This window comes from Lissotriton helveticus, chromosome 1_1 (genome assembly GCF_964261635.1).
Source record: "Lissotriton helveticus chromosome 1_1, aLisHel1.1, whole genome shotgun sequence".
Taxonomy (NCBI): Eukaryota; Metazoa; Chordata; class Amphibia; order Caudata; family Salamandridae; genus Lissotriton; species Lissotriton helveticus.
In genome coordinates, this window is record NC_136057.1 from 1,389,085,685 (window position 1) to 1,389,104,469 (window position 18,785).

Consider the following 18,785-nt stretch of genomic DNA (forward strand, 5'->3'; position numbering starts at 1 on the left):
ACACCCTGGGACGAGGTGTCAAGCCTCCTCCCTCAGGATGGGCAGGGGAAGCTTCAAAGGCATACCGCCTTTTGTGAGCTTCCCCAGGCCAATTGTTGTACTCAGCAACTGGCCCCCACCGGTTCTGACCCCCACTCTGGCGGGAAGACAGGCGGGAAACCCTAGGTGAGGAAAGGGGGTGTGCCAGCCTGTGCCAAATCCACCCCTCAGGTGGAAGAGGCGAGGTGAAAAACAACTCCGGGCTGTGGCCATCTTGAGGATGGGGAGCCCTGCCCAATCAGAGATAGGCTCCTGCCCCCCTCCCACAGGAGAGGAGCAGAATAGGGGTTGTATTCACCCCAGGACAGGGACCCATTGGTCCCTGCCTTTGCCCTACCTGTAACACCCCTAAATTTAGTATTTAGGGGCACCCTGAACCTTCCTTCCTCAGATCCCGATTTGAAAATGAGAAGAAGAACAAGAAACAAAAAGACCTGCAGTGCAGCTGCTAACAAGAGGACGACACCAACTGATTTGGCCCCAGAACCCTACAGGCCTGTTGATCCTTGAACCTGCTCCTGCTAAACCCCAGCGTCTCCTGCGGACAGCAACCTCGAAAACCCCAGAGGACCTGCCTGCCTTGCTCATCTAAAGACTTGGACTCCCATGAGGAGTGGTTCTGCTCAAACAGCAACAACCCTTGGTGCCAGCCAGGAACCGCGAATCCAGCACACTCTGCACCAGCCGAGCCCGGCAGGGGCCTGAGTGTACAAAGACACTGAGGACGTCCCCCCGGCGACTGTGACCCGTAATCCAGTACCCAAAAACCCTCCTCGACGATCCTGACGACGCCTGCAGCCTCACAACCAGGGACCCCTCCAACCGCAACCAGCTGAGGGTAAGATTTCCCAACGTCCAAAGACACCCTTGCACCCGGCGCCCCACGGGCCCCTGTGCCCCACTCCTGGGTGTCTTCCTTTCCTCCAAGATCCCAACTTACCTCTTGAAGTGGTGGTCGCACCTGAAGCATCTCCGTCCCCGAGCCTGCAGCCTTTGTTTAACTTCCAAGTCTCCTATTGAATAACATTGAGCGCCCAACGGCTCAAAAGCACCCTGCACCCAGCCGCCCCAGTGCCCCTGGGAGTGCAACCTTTGTCCTAATCTACTTCCCTATTTGCCCTGAGCAAGTGACCAGGAGCTCTGCTCCCATAGCCGTGTGGCCTGCTAGCCAGCAGCGACCAACCAAAGGCCCCCTGTCTTCCATAGGATAACAATGGGCCTACTCCCTCTGCACCCGGCTGCCCCTGTGCTGCTGAGGGTGTAACGACTGTACCTACCTGACCCTGAGTCTATGTTCAGAACCTTAACAGTTGAGTACTTACCCAAAAGCTGATAACTCACTTTTCTTCCATAGGGTAACATTGGCTGGTTTCACTTGGAAATTCTTCCAAGTGTGGAGTTTTGAAACTTTAAAAATATTCATCTAAAATCAGTCGAACAACGAATTCTGATTTACTCACCTGTTATCAGGAGAGATCCCAGTGCTGTATCATCCAGGGAAGGCATGGCTTGGCAGTTCAGGCTGGACTGTTCCCATGAGGCACTGGGTCAGACTGATTTGCATATAGCCATGTCTTAACTGGGGTGGCAGAGTGGGCTAAAGAACGGTGATGGATCAAACCCAGATCTTTTGAGTGGGTGTGAGTGTTTGATTGGTTCAGATGCTCCGTCCATCACCATCCCCTTTTGTACCGCTTTTGGCCGCCATAAGTGTGGCAGGGTATGCTCAGACGTGAGTCTCTTGCTCACTTTGCCACTGGATTCAAGCAAGCCGGGCTGAAGACGGCTGTAATGCCAGAAACCGGTCCTCGGAAGCTTGTTTCCGGTCCAGGGAAGGCATGGCTTGGCAGTTCGGGCTGGACTGTTCCCATGAGGCACAGGGTCAGACTGATTTGCATATAGCCATGTCTTAACTGGGGTGGCAGAGTGGGCTAAAGAACGGTGATGGATCAAACCCAGATCTTTTGACTGGGTGTGAGTGTTTATTTGGTTCAGATGCTCCGTCCATCACCATCCTCTTTTGTACCGTATCATTCAGTCCAGCACTGAACCTGAAAAGTAATTATAACTGTGTTTATTGTTAACTCAATTTTCCTCCATAGGAAACCATTGTCTGGTTTTCACCAGAAAAACTTCCAAGTGTCCAATTCCTAAAACTACAAATATTCCTTAAAAATCGCCTGTATGACTTAAACGCATTCTTTCAATTGTTTACAGGAGATACACCAGTACTGGATCCAGGATCCAACACTTAGTAAGAAAAAGTAACGATAACGTTACTTACCTGCTAAGTGAATTTCCTCCCATAGGATAACATTGGTGATTGTATGTGAGAAAGTTTCAACTTTTAAAATACAATAATATTCCTTAAAAATCATAACTGTAACCAAAACGCTCTAACTCAATTGTTTACAGGAGATGTCCCAGGACTGAATCTAGGATTCAGTCCTGTGGTTAGAAAAGTAATCTATAAAGTAACTAATTTCATTTAACTAGAAATTCCCATTGAGCTCAATGTTGCATTGTGTTTGAAATTGTGTTGCCTATTGCAACAACGGTAACTATTATATTCAAAAGTCTATTGCCTATTTGAAAAGTATTTAACTAAAGTATCTCATTCTGAGAAACTATATTTTGATACCTATTGTTGGTTCTAAAATAAAACAACTATATATTTTTATACAAACAATTGGCCTAGAGTTCAGTTCTTGAGTGTGTGAAACCATTTGCTGACTGAGTGTGTACAACAAATGCTTTACACTGTCTTCTGATACTGCCTTACTGCTAGACCAAGCTACCACTTTAGAGAGTAAGGTTATATCTAACTTTAGCCTCTGCCATACCTCTGGGGACTGTGGACATTGTGCACACTGTACCTTACTTTGGTCCAGTATATACAGAGCCACTTTCTTACACCATGCAACATGAAAGAATTACATCAATTTATACAATAAATTATATGTTAATGAATTTGTACAGCCCACGATGAGCAAAATCCACTGGAAGATTCCAGAGATGCTGATCTTAAAGATATCCTAATTTTTAATCAAACAAGCATTGGCAACTGTAACTTTTTTAACCTTTTGAGAAGTTTGTAAAATTTAGTTTGGCTGCTCTGGCCCGGCTTAGGTGACCACAACTGACAGGATAAAAGTCTGGGGGCCAATGGGGTAGATTTGGACAGCTACCTGGCCACCACAGCATTTTCCAGCCCAGTTCCAAACTTACAGCACGACCACAATAGACTTCAATGGAGTGGTCCTGATGCTACAGATGAAGGCGATGAAGATGCTCAAAGATGCTCCGAGTGCTGTGTGGTCGATGAGGAGTGCCTTTGCAGTTATTCCTTGGTCCACAAGTCAGGTGGAGCGACTTTGGACACAGAGATCAGGGTCCCTCAAAGTCCTCTTTGTGATCGTTGAAGGCCAGCAGAAGCTGGGCTACCTGTGTCGGTCCACAGCGGTCCTAACGATATCCTTTGGTGGGTGCTAGGGTCCTTCTTGGGTGACCAATCTAGACTCAGACGCACTCCTGCGTCCAGCTGAAACAGGTGCAACTTTTGGCCATCGAGGATCATTCTTTCGCGTCACCCAGCGGCAGTTAGTGGTGATTCTCCTGAAGTGGCTACTTACTTGCCGAAATGTGCTACTCCAACTTAAATGACCCTGGTATTGTTTCCAGGAGGTCAGCCAACTGACCCTTGTAGTCACTTCAGTCTGGGGCACGACTCTTCCCAGAGCCAGGAGTCACAGGCGCAGTCCTTTCTTCGCTAGCCCAAGATGCAGCAAGTGCACTCCAGCAGACGGTCCAGCCTCTTTGTGCAGTCCACGAGACAGCGGGGCAGTCCTTCGGTCCTTGTTCCAGTTCTGATGTGATCGGGGGGGCAGGGGTGCCCTATCTATTTCCAGAAAGTGTCCTGGGGGGATGATGTGGCCACTAACCAATGGGCTACCAGGTCCCCTCCCTCTTGGTGACAACTTTTTGGCTATGTGTGGCATCTGTCAATCACAGAGTGCGCTATTCTGTCCCCTCTCAAAATGTCAGGACCCTTCCTCAGATGTCATGAGATTGGTAGCCTGCCCTAGAGATGTGGCTAAAATCCGGTTTGGGCAGTGGTCTCTCCTCTTTGTTCCTGTCCCCAGCCCGTCTACAGGAACAAAGGGCAGCCCTCAGGAGTGTGAACGCCATTAGCCTACCAAAGGCACCTTCCCCTTTGAGGCTCCCTTTTGGACTAACACCTTGAGTGGCATCCTATGAAAGAGAGGTAACACCTCACCCTGCAGCAGGCTGCTATTGTTCCGAAGCCTGAGAGTAGTTCACACTACTCCCCATGTGTGCAGAATGCTGTCTGTTGGCCAGTGACTCTGTGAGGCCACTGGACAAACTGGGTCATAGAGTGGCAACTTTCTAAAAGTTGCATTTCTTTAATAGTAACATTAAATTCGACCTGCACATCAAGGTGTGATTAAAGGCACGTTTATTTTGATACCTTACAGTACCCAGCTATGTAGTCTCATTCAGAAATTATCTGTGTTAGCCTATTGGGCTACTAGCTCTTTCACAGCAAAGCGACAAGTGTTGCTCTTAAGACATAAAATACATGTCCTACTTAATAATATACAGACCCTGCCTTAGGGCTCAGTAGGGCTTCCTTAGGGGACACTTATGTATATTGCTAAGGCAAGTGCAGGATTTGACATTAGTTTGAATGGCAAGGTCGAACTAGCAGTGTCACCACTGCCCTTCTAGTCTGCGTTGAAAAAGGGGACAAGGGGCACCAGGGTAGTCAAATTATTATCAGAAACAATGGTTCCTGTGGAGTAATACAGGGTTAGAGTAATGCCAAAAGGAGAAAGGGCCAAATACACCTTTTTTTTTTCGAAACCTTTATTTTTGTATTTTCATCTTAAGTAATGAACATTACATGTGTCATTGAAACAAGAAAAGAAAAGAAAATATTAAGGGGACGTACTTCCAAGGACCATGAACATTAGATATTTCGACAAATAGTGCATTCTTACCTAATATCCTGTGGTGACAATTTCCGGTATAACAGTCGAATGAATCTTTACATACATATCGTAATGTCAGGTGATCATTAAACATGAAAAGTGCGAGACAGGCAGAGTCATAAAATACTATGCATGCATATCCGTGGACATAGGAAAGAAACAGTTCCGTACATAATACATCAGGGCACACTGCGGGGATGGTCTAACAGAAATGGCAAGGCAAGGAGGGTCCATGCACAGAGACATTGTATTAAGGGGATAACATTTAGCCATGTCTCCGAGAGAGGGTAGCTCTCATAAGGAATGCCCGTACAACACAGTTAGGTAGCAGCTTCTGGTAGAGTAGTGTCTCAGCGTAAATATTGGATTGTTCCGGACAGTAAAGTAACTCACCTAGCCAAGTCTTAAATTTTGGAGCCCTACCTCTGCCCCAGCGACATGCTACTCTGCGCTTCGCTCATAAAAAGGACAACGCCAGGAACTTACGTTGTGGCTTAGGTATCTGCGCAGTGTAGCCTAAAAGCGCCACCCGTGGGTCCCTCACCAGCATGCTGCCCGTCATTTTCCCCAACGCCACATGAACCTGTTCCCAGTAGTCCTGTACCTTGGGGCACTCCCACGCCAAATGGAGAAAGTCAGCCTCTGGCCTCCCACACCTTTCACAGCAATCATTGTCAGATAGTTTGAACCTAAATTTCTTGTCCGGAGTATAATACAGACGATGTAAAAACTTGTATTGTATAACTCGGAGCCTACAACTAGAGGAAATCTGTGATGTCTGAAGGCAGCAATACTCCCATTGTTCATCTGAAATCTCCGCTCCCAGCTCTGCGGATCAGCGTGTAAGCGCCGGGTTTGAGACCTCAGCTCGCTGCATACGTATACTGTTACAACTGTGACACCAGATGCTTACCATCTGGAGAGCCAAGCAGTAGGTGCAGGGGTGCTAGATTTGCTGGCTCCTGTGGGAAATTAGGGAGAACTGACCGTATACCTTGTCGTAGGCGAACATTTAAGAAATAGTCCAAAGGAGAGGGACGTTTGTCGCGAAAGAAATTATCTGCAGAGCGGAATGTGCCGTCATGAAACAAATCATCCCATGTAGCAATATTGACCCACGGACATAGTATATGAAATCCCGTTTCCTGCAGCAGTGGTATACTAGGATGATAGGTTAATGGCAACAACGGAGAGTATAGCAATGGAGCATCTGATATAGCTATGAGGCGATGCCAGGCGTCCACAGTGCCAGTGACCGTTGTAGGTGGCGTCGCCCACGTCCTAGCAGGAGAATATATTAGACCAGACAGTGGAATAGAGTCCGCGAGCCAATCCTCCGTGGCAACTTGCGGCATGTACCTGGGGGATGAACCCAATAGTACGCATAATGCGCTTGTGCACTAAGGAAATAGATCTTAAAGTTGGGTATGTCGAAACCACCCTGGGTATAAGGCCTCGTCAGTATGGACCATTGGAGCCGTGGCTGCTTTCCTCCCCACAAAAGGCGCAACAGTTCAGTGCGTAAGGTTTTTAAAAAATAGGAGCCAGGGTAATAGGGAATATTCATGAATAAGTAGAGAAATTGCGGTAGGACAACCTTTTTAATGAGAGAGGCCCAGCCCGCAAGTGAGAGGGGGAGGCAAATCCACAGAGTGACGTTATCCGCCAGTTTTGTAATAGCAGTACCATAATTGAGCCGTATGGTGGCTTCTCTGTCTCCAGTCAGCTGAATACCCAGATTGCGCAAATCAGTGCCACACCACACCAGCGGGAAATCCAGCGCAAATCGATCAACGCGGGTGTTAGAGGAAAAAACTGGGACATACTCCAGTTAATATTAATTCCGGATAATCTACCAAACATGAGGAGTTCTCGCAAGATAGGGTTCACATTTTGTTTGGGGGTACTCTGATGTATAGAGTAATGTCATCCGCGTAAAGGGATATCAAAATTTGACGCATGCAGCTGCGGAACACTCGTTCACGATGGTGCTGGCGAAGTTTAGATGCCAGTGGTTCGACCGCTATGGCAAATAGAAGCGGGGACAACGGGCAACCTTGCCTCGTGCCCCTTGTAATAGGAAATGTCGGAGAGAGATGACCATTGATAAACACCTTAGCAGTGGGCTGTTGATATAACAGCTTAACCCAAGAGAGGAACAAATTAGGAAAGCCCATGCACTGTAAAACTCCGATTAAATAATTCCACTCCACCGAATGGAATGCCTTGGTGGCGTCTAAAAAAAACTGCGGCCAGTGGGCAGTCAGGTGCAACATTCTGTAATAAAGAAAAAAGGATGCTTAGATTGTGAGTTGTGGCTCTACCTGGGACGAATCCCGATTGATCGGGTAAGATGAGTTTATCCAATTGGAGGGTTAGCCTATTAGCCAGCAGTTTGGCCAGTATTTTTGTATCACAGTTTATAAGGGAGAGGGGCCTGTAGGAATCACAGATCTCCGGGGTCTTCCCTGGCTTCAAAAGAGCAGTGATCTGCTCTTCACTCATCGAGGGGGCGGGGGGGAGTATTCCCCTCTTAAGGGATTCTTCATAGAGTTCCCTAAGGACCGGAGCCATGATATCTTATGTATTGCTTATTAAATTCAGCAGGGATGCCGTCCAGGCCGGGTGCCTTCCCATTTTTAAGTTACATGGTCACCTCCCTAACTTCGTCTAATTCAAATGGTAGGCATAAGAACTTCCTCTGCGTATCACTTAACCACCCAAGTGCAACGTCCCCCAAAAAGCTGTCTATATCAAGTGAGCCACTGTGTTGCGTGGTATACAGCGCAGTTTAGTGAGAGGCAAAGGTTATAAGTATGTCGGGTGTGTCTCGATAAACAGTGCCCCCTGGCCCTTTGACTACTAGGATATGAGTAGAGAAGCGCAGGAGTCTGATCACTTCAGCCAGAGCCCTCCCTGGCCGCTCACCCTCTCCGTACCTCAGGGCTACCCAATACCATCCCTGTGGGTGGGTGTGACGCCAACTATCTATCAATCACCCCTCTCCCATTATGCCCTACAGGGACGCCTGAGAATTAGTGTAATGATGTGGAGAGACATTAGATCTATCCAGGACTGGATTAAGTGCAACGTTAAAATCACCACGCCAGACGACATGTGTGGACCCTATGCCCCCGACCTTGCCCCATACAATATTAATGAAATCAGGTGCGTCGACATTGGGGCCGTAGCAGTTAACTATAGTCATGGAATTTCTACCCAGGTGACCCCATATTAACACATAACGTCCCTGTGGATCAGATAAGACACCCGCCAATGCGAAGGGAGTTCGCTTCTTTATCAGGATGACTGTGCCTCGAGCATACGATGAATCCAAAGAAAAAAATCTGCCACCCGCCCACTTGCTAGCGATGGTACCCGGGGATCGTGGGTCTATATGGGTTTCCTGGAGCAGCGCCACATTTATCTGCTGCCGGTCTAAATACGCTAATACCTGCCTGCGCTTCCTCGGATCTCCTAGACCCCTGACATTCCAGGCAGTTATATTCACTGAGTTTCTATCCATTCCATCCCCCATGTTCCTCCATGATATAATAACTGTTAGAGCACCGTACCATACAGTACCACAACCGGATAACATGAGAAGCACCATAAAAGGCCTGAATTACGTCCAACATAAAATACGTTAGTCCAACCCCTTACCACCCCCACCCACTGAAGCATCCCAATCATGCAGGCACTAAACATCCCACCCCCCTCCCGTATGCCCAGTAAACAAACTAGTGCTATAGACTTTAACGGTCAGTTACCGGGTTTCGTGTGAGACAAAGAAGGGGGATCAGCCGTTGGGGGGAGAGAAACAACTAGGTGGTCCACGAGTAACCCTTCGCCGTCCTGGGAACGTCTGTGATGTCAAGCACGTCCCCTAGTAGGTTGCGGGGGTGCCTGGTCAGTTTCAGTCGTCACGCCCCCATGTGAAGAGGCACATTCCATTCAGTCGCAGGGCGCTATCTACGTTAACTAGGAAATGACCTGCCGAATATCCAACTGTCAGTGTAGTTATCAGTCCGATGATGGCGACTGTGATCTAGGCGAGCTCGCCTGTGTGGAGGATGCAGCTGTTTGTTTCTTAACTTGTTTAAGGAAGTCCTCGGCCTGCTGGGGTTTAACGTAGAACATTTGTTGCCCTGATAGGTGGATAAAGAAGGGCGTAATCAATTTGAGCCTGCCGCAGTTTTTGTTTCACTTGAAGGATTTTGCGTCGCTCGTCCTGTACATGTGCGGTGAAGTCCGGATACATTGTGAAGAAACCCCTTCGAAATGCAGCTGCTTCCGTTCCCTTGCCACCTTAACCCCTTCCACACTCATGACGAGCTGGGCTCGTCATGCAGTAGCCTCCCAGCACGCTCATGACGAGCCCAGCTCGTCATGAATAATGGGTTTTTGCATATTCCAGCACAGGGCTGGAACTCATCGAGCATCGATGTGGTTAAGGGCCACATCACGATCCCTACAATTCAGCAAGCGCACTATGATGGGACGGGGAGTACCACCCGGGGTGGCCTCGGTCCAAGAGAGCGATGGGCCCCTTCGACTATGAAGTGAGGAGATAACAATTCCACCCCCACTACCTCTAGCAGCAATTTTCCGACGTACTGCTCCAGCCTGCGTGTGTTGGTGCCCTCCGGAATGCCTATCACGCAAATATTATTTCTCAGGCTTCGCGCTTCAATGTCCTCATTTTTCGCAGCTATTATTTTGAGCAGCTTGTCCATCTGTGTGACCCTGTTGCCAAGGTGGCTTGTGGTATCTTCGGTCTCCGATATGCGATGTTCGGCTTCCTTTATTCGCGTCTCGTGGCCTTCAAGCTTATGGACCATCGCATCCATACGCGTAGATAGGATATCCATCTTGTCAGCCATGTTTGCAAACCCTTGTCCACTTCCTGTAGGATTGTCTGCATGCCATCACTCGGTGCAGAATGCGAGTCCTGCGTTGTGCACGCCGGGCCAGTATCTACCTCAGTGGTCTGCTGTCATGGGCCTTTTTTCGCATCAAATGTGAGGCGTGGCTGGCACGTATCAGGCTTGCCCATTGCGCCTTATTAACAGTATGCTCCCAATGCGGACTACAAGAAGTCCACTGGTATCAATGGCGGGGGGGGGGGGGGGGGGTGGAGGGAAATAATCCGTCCTCAATGCTCTGATGTCCCAGCAGTGGTGCCCGCAAGCTTCAGGGGACACACGGGAGCCAACACAGTAGTTGTGTGATCCTTCCCGCGCCGGAAATAACTCCGCCTTGCCGCATCAAGTGACACCGTCTCAGAACCCCACCTCAGGGCTCAGGATGATTATTGAGCGCTGCATACTAGCGCCGCGTGTTCTCCGTTTTCAGCACCTCCTTCAGCGGGGAACCTCTTGTGTGCCGCTCTTATGTACACCGCATGCTTCACAGGCAGGCGTCAAGCGCACACACTAATTATGGCCGCCACCTATGGCCGATCCGCCACCTGTGAGGGACCCCGGCCCGACAGCTGCCCAGCTGCTCACACGCAGTCTACCTCCTCACGGTGCAGTTGGTGGGACCCTCCGTATGGCTGACAGACCCATGCTCGCCAATCTTGCGGTAATGCCACTCAACGCACCTCCGTCGCTGTCCGTGCTACGCCGGGTACCCTGTCACCACGTGGGTGCCACGACACTTTTGTGTGTCAGTTGTGCCCGCCAGGCAGTTCCACGCTATGCAGGGTCTCAGCACGGGCGCTCACTCGAGGGGAGGCATGGACACCATCCTGCGACATATTGTCCTCAAACTTAGCGCGTAGGTGCCCCCGGCGTTGGGGTCCGATGGCCGCGTTTTTCAGGGTGAGTGCATTCATGAAGGCGAGGATAACTGCAGGATATCTGTGCCAGGCTGCGGGAGCCTCACACCATGGCAGCCATTCCGCTCGTGCGCCACCTAGCGTCCCCAGGACCAAATAAACCTTTGTATGAACTAATCCAAATTACTTTTTTATATTTCTTAAATATATACAAAAATGAATATAATTATAAAAATTGTGCGAGGTGTTCCCAGTGAAACTGTAACCTAAGACAAAGGTGACCAATTGTGACAATGGTGATTGGTTTCCAAAGCATCTAAAAGTCGACCATTCTGAAAGTATATTCAGAGTAGAAAGCGACTATATACAATGATATGCGCTGGTTTAATGGTCTGCGTTGGCAGTCTGGGAGCCATTATGTACCTTGCCACACACAGGGTGGCACAATCAGTGCTGCAGCCCTGGGTGGACACTCGCCTTACATGTTCTGGGGACCCTGGGTACCATATACAAGGGACTTCTAAGTAAGTCATTCCTTGCCACTTGGGGGTAACCAATTCGATAAAAGCCTGTTTCCTTACAGACTTCACCCTTTCTCTTTCCAGATATAGAACTTCTTTATTTCACTAGCCACAGTGATTGCTAAAGGCAGAGCCTGGCGGATCAAAGTACACACAACAGTGTCATCTCACATTCACATAAGCAGCAAATAAAACTAAAACCCTTACCGTTTGTAAATGTTTCTGAATATGTTCACTTAGCTTAATGCAGAATACAGTAATTGAGTTTCGAATATATGAGTGCCTCAACTACATTTACACACATCTTGTACCATATTTTTGTAAAACACCCTGATAAAGAGCTGGAAAATTTCTTTTCCACCCAACGCCTCTGTACATTTTTCTCAAAACATTAAAATACTATGGCTATGAAAGTAGCAAAGTACATATTAAACTTCCTCTTAAATAGGCAAAAAAGCTTAATTTTAAAGATTAATGATGTAACAAAAATGTTGAAGGATCAATTGAAAGTAATGGGACTACATGGATTTTTTTAAAGTGCAATTATAACTAACATCCACAGGGACCAGATGTACGTTCATTAAGAACATTAAGTCTTGTTTTTAATTTAGATGCTGGTACTTGTAGTTTTGAACTTTTTATTAAATATATTTTATAGGGTTTTCAACTTACATGATTCACAGGAAACACACACATGAATATGTTACAGAAACATTGCAAATTCGGAATCTGACCAGCCACTCCAGCACCGGGCTACACCTATTCTTTTAAGTACAGTTTTTGTATATGTTTATAGGTCTTCGTCTGTCATTCTGATGAGTACTACAAGGGAACCATTAGAAGAATACAAAACATATTTGCAGCAGCAGATGTGTACATACTAGATTCAGCATGAAGTTTAACAGCAGGTTTCTTGTAGTGTCTTAGTATGAGGTTCACAAAGGAATCTATCGCTGGGACATTTACCATTTTCTTTCAAGGTGGCCTAGAGTCCTGAGGAAATATTGTTGTTGTAAATACATCATCCGGTTTGTCAAGTGTTCATTTTGTGTGTCATTCTGTCTGATTTCCAAAACGTGGGTCTCTTCAGCAAGTGACCACTTCTGGCTGTCTCTAAGCCAATTATCTAATGAGGGTTTTGTTGGCTACAGCCAATGCATGGCTTTTTGCCTCTGGTAAAAGGAACATTTTAATTTGTCCTTCATATTGCTTTTCTTTGGCACTGGGAGACGCACCAAAGGGTATTTCTGGAGCTCCATGGTTACCATTTGCCTTATAGCTAAACTTAACCTATTCACTCTCACCTGGTGAACAACCATTACAACGCAATTATTACAACGACATACCATTACCACGCAACTATTACAACGCAATGCATTACAACGACTTGCGCTGGGGGGGGGGGCTTTAGGATAGGGAATAGTTTAATTTACTATCCAACACCTTCCCTACTATCCACGGGGACTGGAGTTGGAATAGTAAATTAAACTACTCACTATACAGCACCCCCAACGCAAGTCGCTGTAACGACTTGCGTTGTAAAACTTGCGTGGTAAAGGCATGCGTTGTGAAAGCATGCGTTGTAGTGACATACATCCTCTCACCTCTCACAATTTCTTAATCTTCACACATCACTGAGTCCGTTGTATAAAATTAGCGCCTTATACCCCATATTTCAGGTGATTTGTGGACCTAAATGGGTATACTTTATGTAGAGTTATTGGCCTCTAGTTAGTTTAATGGAGGAAGTTACATTGCAGAAACTTAAAATGAGCATTACCTGTTTCGTTTTTAATTGGGGTGCAAGTTCTTGTCTATTATCGGTTATGAAATTGTCCCCAGCATTTTCCATTTATCGCAGGTTTAGATGATGGTTTGTTAATTCGTAGGTTCCTGTGTAATGATGTGTTTATTTTGCCCGCTCACCAGCGGTGATGAAGGTTCAAGCTTCCTCTGGCATGTTTAAACACTGCCCCTTGTTTCTTGGTGCCACTCTGGCCAATTCAGAATATTTAACTATTTACCCCCCAAATTGGGCCTGCACCTCCTGGAACTTAGCAGAAATCCGCTATTTTTATGCAGCCCCCCTCGATCCAAATTGGTACAGTCATGTCCCTACTTCTGTTCCCAAATGATGGTGATCATCAAAATGTTATCTCCTGAGCAAAAGGAGTCTTTCCAGTTAGTCTCAGATTTTTCCAGTTCAATGGACCATGTAAGAGAGATCCCTTCGTTTTTTCTTGTGAGCTTTCTCTACCATATTTGTTAAAATAAAAAATAAAAACAGGATGGGCGTTTCTTGAATTTTTTTTTTGAATTTACCAAAGAAAGAAGGTATCTATGTGACAAAGAAAAAAGTAGGCTGGTAGCGGACTTGGGAAAACCTCTGAGATCTCCACTTGTCCGGTGTCTCATGTGAGGCAAACAGATGTCACACATAGGCACACCACACACAAAGAAGTGTCACACAGAGGCATATAGAAAACTTGGCAGCTGTGACACATGCCACTCAAATGACACCTGGGATACATCTCACATAAAAACCAAACACTGACTCACAAACACAATCCTTCAAAACGTCTCCCAATAAAACCTTTCCTTTTCCACCACCAAGCGGCATCATAAGCAAAGCAACATCTAAGACTTCTGCTAGCAGGATAGGATGGGTCATAGGAAACCAAGCCAGTCACCTCTATGGCCTTGTACAGATGCTGTGCTTCTCGCCTCCAAGGCTTGATATGTCAGGAATGGGAAAGATTTAATGTTAGAACATAATGTATTAACAAAATGCAAAAACACGAACAAGCCAAATTCATTTCCCTTCTGTTGTAGGAATGGTTTTCATTTTCTGCTCTTAACTCCAGTCCTAACAGGTTTGTGGGAAGGAAACAGAGCAGATCCCCTTTAGGCCTAAACAAGCTCAGGCAGATCTGGTATTTATAGAACTGTAGGAGCAAAGTGAATTGGCACAGAAATGGTCTGTTATATCAAAGATGCCTGAAGCAGTTAGGGCTTGCAGGCTCTGACGAGTGTCACAGAGACACAGAGCTCCTTATCCTGTAGAACAGGCTGTGCAATAAGAATTGGCGCAGGAATACTGGCCCTGTAGATCCTAGGGCTGAAGTGAGGATTGGCACAAGGATACTGGCCCTGCAGATCCTAGGGCTGAGGTGATGATTGGTACAGGGATACTGGCCCTGCAGATGCCAGTGCTGAGGTGATTGTCATGTGTGCAGTGTCACTTAGAGGCGAGAAGCAATCGCTCAAGGATACAGGTTCTTACTACGGTTGATGCCTACAAGTTCTGGTTTTGAACGGTCTGAGAAAGCAGGATTTCTACATTTTAAATGATTTCTCTATCCCTTTTACGGGAGAGGATGGCACTGATGAAGAATATATCTAAAACTAGACCAGACAAGCAGGACCCGCACCAAGCAACCTATGAAAATGAACAGTGTTTGGGAACGTCACATGATCCTCAATGGGAATCCTCTCCTCAATGTCCAGCTCCACTATCTACCTCTTAAATTTCCCTTCCCACTGACTTCACAGGGCTTTGCTCGAGAATCTCAACCGCAGTATGAGGGGCACTAATGAAGGGCACTAACTGGAGTCTAAGAGAGTGGTTTTAGCGTACAAAGGTCAGCTGGTCAACATCAAAGAAGATCCTTTGAAGGGATAAACCAATGAGACCATCGACTTCGGACACTGGTCTTAGGGTGTGGAGGGATCATCTTGTGATATCCTCAACCAGAGATTCTCGACTCTTGTGGGAGATGTGTGTGGCGATTAGCATGTGGCACTTAGTGGTAATCAGCAGATCAGTGTGTGTGGATTTGTGTGGGGGGAAATCAGTGCGTTGCTTGGGGATTTGAACGCTCAGAAAATTACCCCGAGATCTTAAATGACTGACACTCTTCGGCCCTAGAACTTCCACTGTGATTACATGTGACGTCCCAAAGTACTTCTCACTTCTCCTCCTGCGCCCCAAACCAACCTTCATGATGCCCTTAAAGAGGCGCTCACCATTCCCTGTGTTGTCATCCAGTGACCAAGGTTCTCCAATTTGTGGGAGAGCTCCGACTCCATCTGCTAACAATACAACCCACATTGAATGCACAGAAGCAGCATGTGTGTACAGAAATGGGTGTGTGCAGGGGTCAGCCAGAGTGGGAGAGTGAAAAGAAGGGGATTAGGGCCCCATGTACTAAAGACACCAACCAGGCCAAGTGCTAACACAGATGTGTGTATATGCTGTGCAGTATTATGTGTGTGTGTGTGTGTGTGTATATATATATTTGACATCAGGAAATAAAACAATTTGAGCACGAAATTGGGGCCGTGTCCTCCGTCATTCTTGACTCCGGAGATTAGGATTCAGGCTGGAACTACGATATATATATATATATATATGCAAATGTCTTGCGCTGCTGAGGCACTAGCAAAATGTCGCACACAGAATTTCTTGGTTGCAGGGATTGTATTTATTGACTTGACGCGTTTCGACAGCACAGTCTTTGTAAAAAAGATATATGTTATAGTTAGGTGAATATGTCACCAGTTATAGTTAACAGAGCTAACTATAACTTGTGCTCCTGCCATTCACTGATTATGACCTCATATATTAAATCACTTATGACATGTTCTATGACATCATTTATGGCATCGCTCATGACAGCTCAAATGTTGTCACTGATGACATTAATGAAGACAGCAGCCAAGCTTCTTTTGCACACATTGCTCTATAAACGGGTATAGCACTAGAGTTATGAAAGTGCAAAATAATATGAAGCATAATTACTGATATCATACATACAACTCCCATACGTAAAGCAAGCTTGTGTTATGTGCAACATTGACCCTATATCAAGTATTTCATGCAGATTCAAAAATGCTCCCACCAAGCAGGAGCAAACACCGTTTTCCCTGTCCATGCCGGTACGGAAAAGGAAACCGCTATGTCCTGGGGGTGGGCTCCCCGGGATCTAGCATATGAGCCGGCCCCGGAGGATGGGCTCCCTGGGGCTTGTAGAAGCTCGGGGAGGGGGGCCGTGTGCCATTCCTGCCCATTTTGAAAACTTTTGTCCAACGGATGGGTTCTCCAGGGCCAGTCATGGCTCGGGGAGTGGGTGCTGTGTGGTTTTGATACAGATAAAAGCCGTCCGTAGTAGGTCATTGATTTTGGAACTGACATGCACTATGTTTAGGAACTTGGCTTTCTGTTAACAGGTGTATACAGATTGAACACCGTACTCAATTGAGGGCCTCCTAAATACCTGTTGCTGATTGTTAATGCAAACTATGCTAGCTGTAAAGTGTATAACATTGGGTCAATATTGCACATAGAGAATGCGTTCTACACCTAAGAGAATTGTATCTGTGATGGCATTAATGATGGTTGATATTCTTCTGAGCTATTTTGGCCTTACTGTCAGGCCTCTAATGCCATAGTAATTTATAGAGGTATATGCAGGAAAAAGAAGCTTGCATGATGTCATCAGTGATGTCATCAGTGATGTCATAGAACATGTCAAGAGTGATGTCATTTGTGAGGTCATAAGCAGGACATAGCTGGGGCGCAAGTTATAGTTAGTGCTGCCAACTATAACTGGTGAATTTCCTGTGTTTTTTGTTGTTGCTCAATATGTTCATGTTTTCATTGACAAATGCAGTTACTAAGTTACTGTAACCTTTATTTTTTCTGTGAATTTCAAATTCTTTTTTTAAAAATTAAAACAGATCTTTTTCTCACAGCTAATTATTTAATCTTTGTTTTTTCAGTCAATTTCTAGGAGTCTTTTAATGTAAAGTATTACTTAATAATCACACTATCCGGTATATAATAAAGGTTTTTGAAACTTTAAAAAAAAAAAAAAAAAGTATTACTTAATTACCTATCTAATAGCAGCACGCATGGCCTTCAGGCCAGGCCCAGCAGACAACCTCCCCTCAACACAGCCAACCCACACTGTGCTTGGCCTTTGGGCGTACGCAGTGGGGGGTTGCCCATGGGGCCTGGTCCTGGGGACCCCATCCCCCACGGTTAATTTTCTAATTTTAAGGAAGGGAGGTTGTACGGCCCCCTCTCCAAAAGCTTAGGTTTGGAGACCCCATCCCTCAGGGTCCTTTCTAAAAATAAAGAGGAGGGGGACCTCGCTCCCCCGAGCCTCTTTAGGCCCTGGGGGGTCCCATCCTCAGGGCCATGTATTTTTATTTATTTTTTTTATTTTTTTTAAGGTGAGCGCTCTCCTAGCCATTATTGGTCTCGGGGACCCCATCCCCTGGGGCCACTTATTTTATATAAAGGGGAGCGGGCTACTTAGCCCTGGGGACTCAGGTAGTAACCAATGGGCTACCTACCCTTAGGGTGACCACACCTCCTCAAAATGACCACTTCCTGAGGGAAGTGGGCATAACCCGAGGACCTAATCATAAAAAACCAAAATAGTGGAATATTCCTAGTCGTGTGCACATCAGGTAGCCCACCTCAGGGGTAGTATTAGCCTGAGGGTGACCACACCTCCTGACTAGCTAATTTTCCCACCAGCCCTAGTTCCAGCTGAGCCCTGTGCAGGGGGTGGTATTTCCTATGTCTGTGGGAAGCCTTGGGTCACATATCAAAGGCCTTTAACACCTCCTGCCATAGCAGGCATTGTTTCTTTCATCTGAGAGCGGTGCCCTCATCTCCTAGGGGGTCGGAAACTGGTCTGTGGAGACAGTCTGGTCTGCAACAGTCAGCCAATACATTAGAGGACTAGTAAGGTTCAATGGTACCTCTAAGGTAACCTTTGGGCGCAAGTATTATTAATTTCATCATTGGAATCAGAGTAGGTTTACTAATGCAAGGTGTTTTATACGAAACACAATAGGTTTCAGTGAAACGATTATGTAGCTGGGAAACTCGTTTTCACCAGTGCCCAATACATACCTTTAGTTGGCTTCCCTGCTCACTTGTAATATCTAGCAATGGAACTAAACATTACGGTGGCATATATGCTAATGCAGATATGTCCTCACATGTAATGTTATTACCTTACCTTGTGGTTGTAAGGCCTGCTGTAGGGGTGACTTACAAATATTACGTGCAGTTTTAGAGGAAATGGTACACAGGGTGCATAACATGTTGTGTTTTTACTTTTTAAAACACCTAGTCATGCAGCCTGCAGTGGCAGTCTGTATAAGTTTGGTGCTGGGTCCCTTGGAGTGATACAAGATATGCTGCAGCTCTTAGGGCCCCTTTTTGGTACCTATTCCCTAGGTACCAGGGGTACCACTTACCAGACCCCCCAGGATATAGCGGCATGGATTAGCAAATTTAGCGGCACCAAAATGGAAATTTAGCGGCACAAATATGGAAATTTAGCGGCAATTTTGCAGCATTTTATGTGGCCATTTTTCCTACAACAAACACAGATATCTTCGTTTTTTGAG

At 46.4% G+C, this 18,785-nt stretch overlaps 1 protein-coding gene across 3 annotated transcripts in view; it reads right to left on the reverse strand.

The window, feature by feature from the left end:
• Positions 1–18,785, reverse strand: part of TOM1 (target of myb1 membrane trafficking protein) — a 399,690-nt gene that overhangs the window by 68,583 nt on the left and 312,322 nt on the right. Inside the window, exon 13 of one of the 3 annotated variants that reach the window (XM_078684131.1) lies at positions 15,381–15,443. The exons of 1 other annotated variant lie outside the window; for it this stretch is intronic. In XM_078684131.1, the coding sequence (XP_078540257.1) occupies positions 15,381–15,443 (63 nt within the window). Of the gene's footprint in view, positions 1–15,380; positions 15,447–18,785 lie in introns of all 3 variants that reach the window. One more of the 3 variants, XM_078684127.1, reaches the window with a different exon arrangement.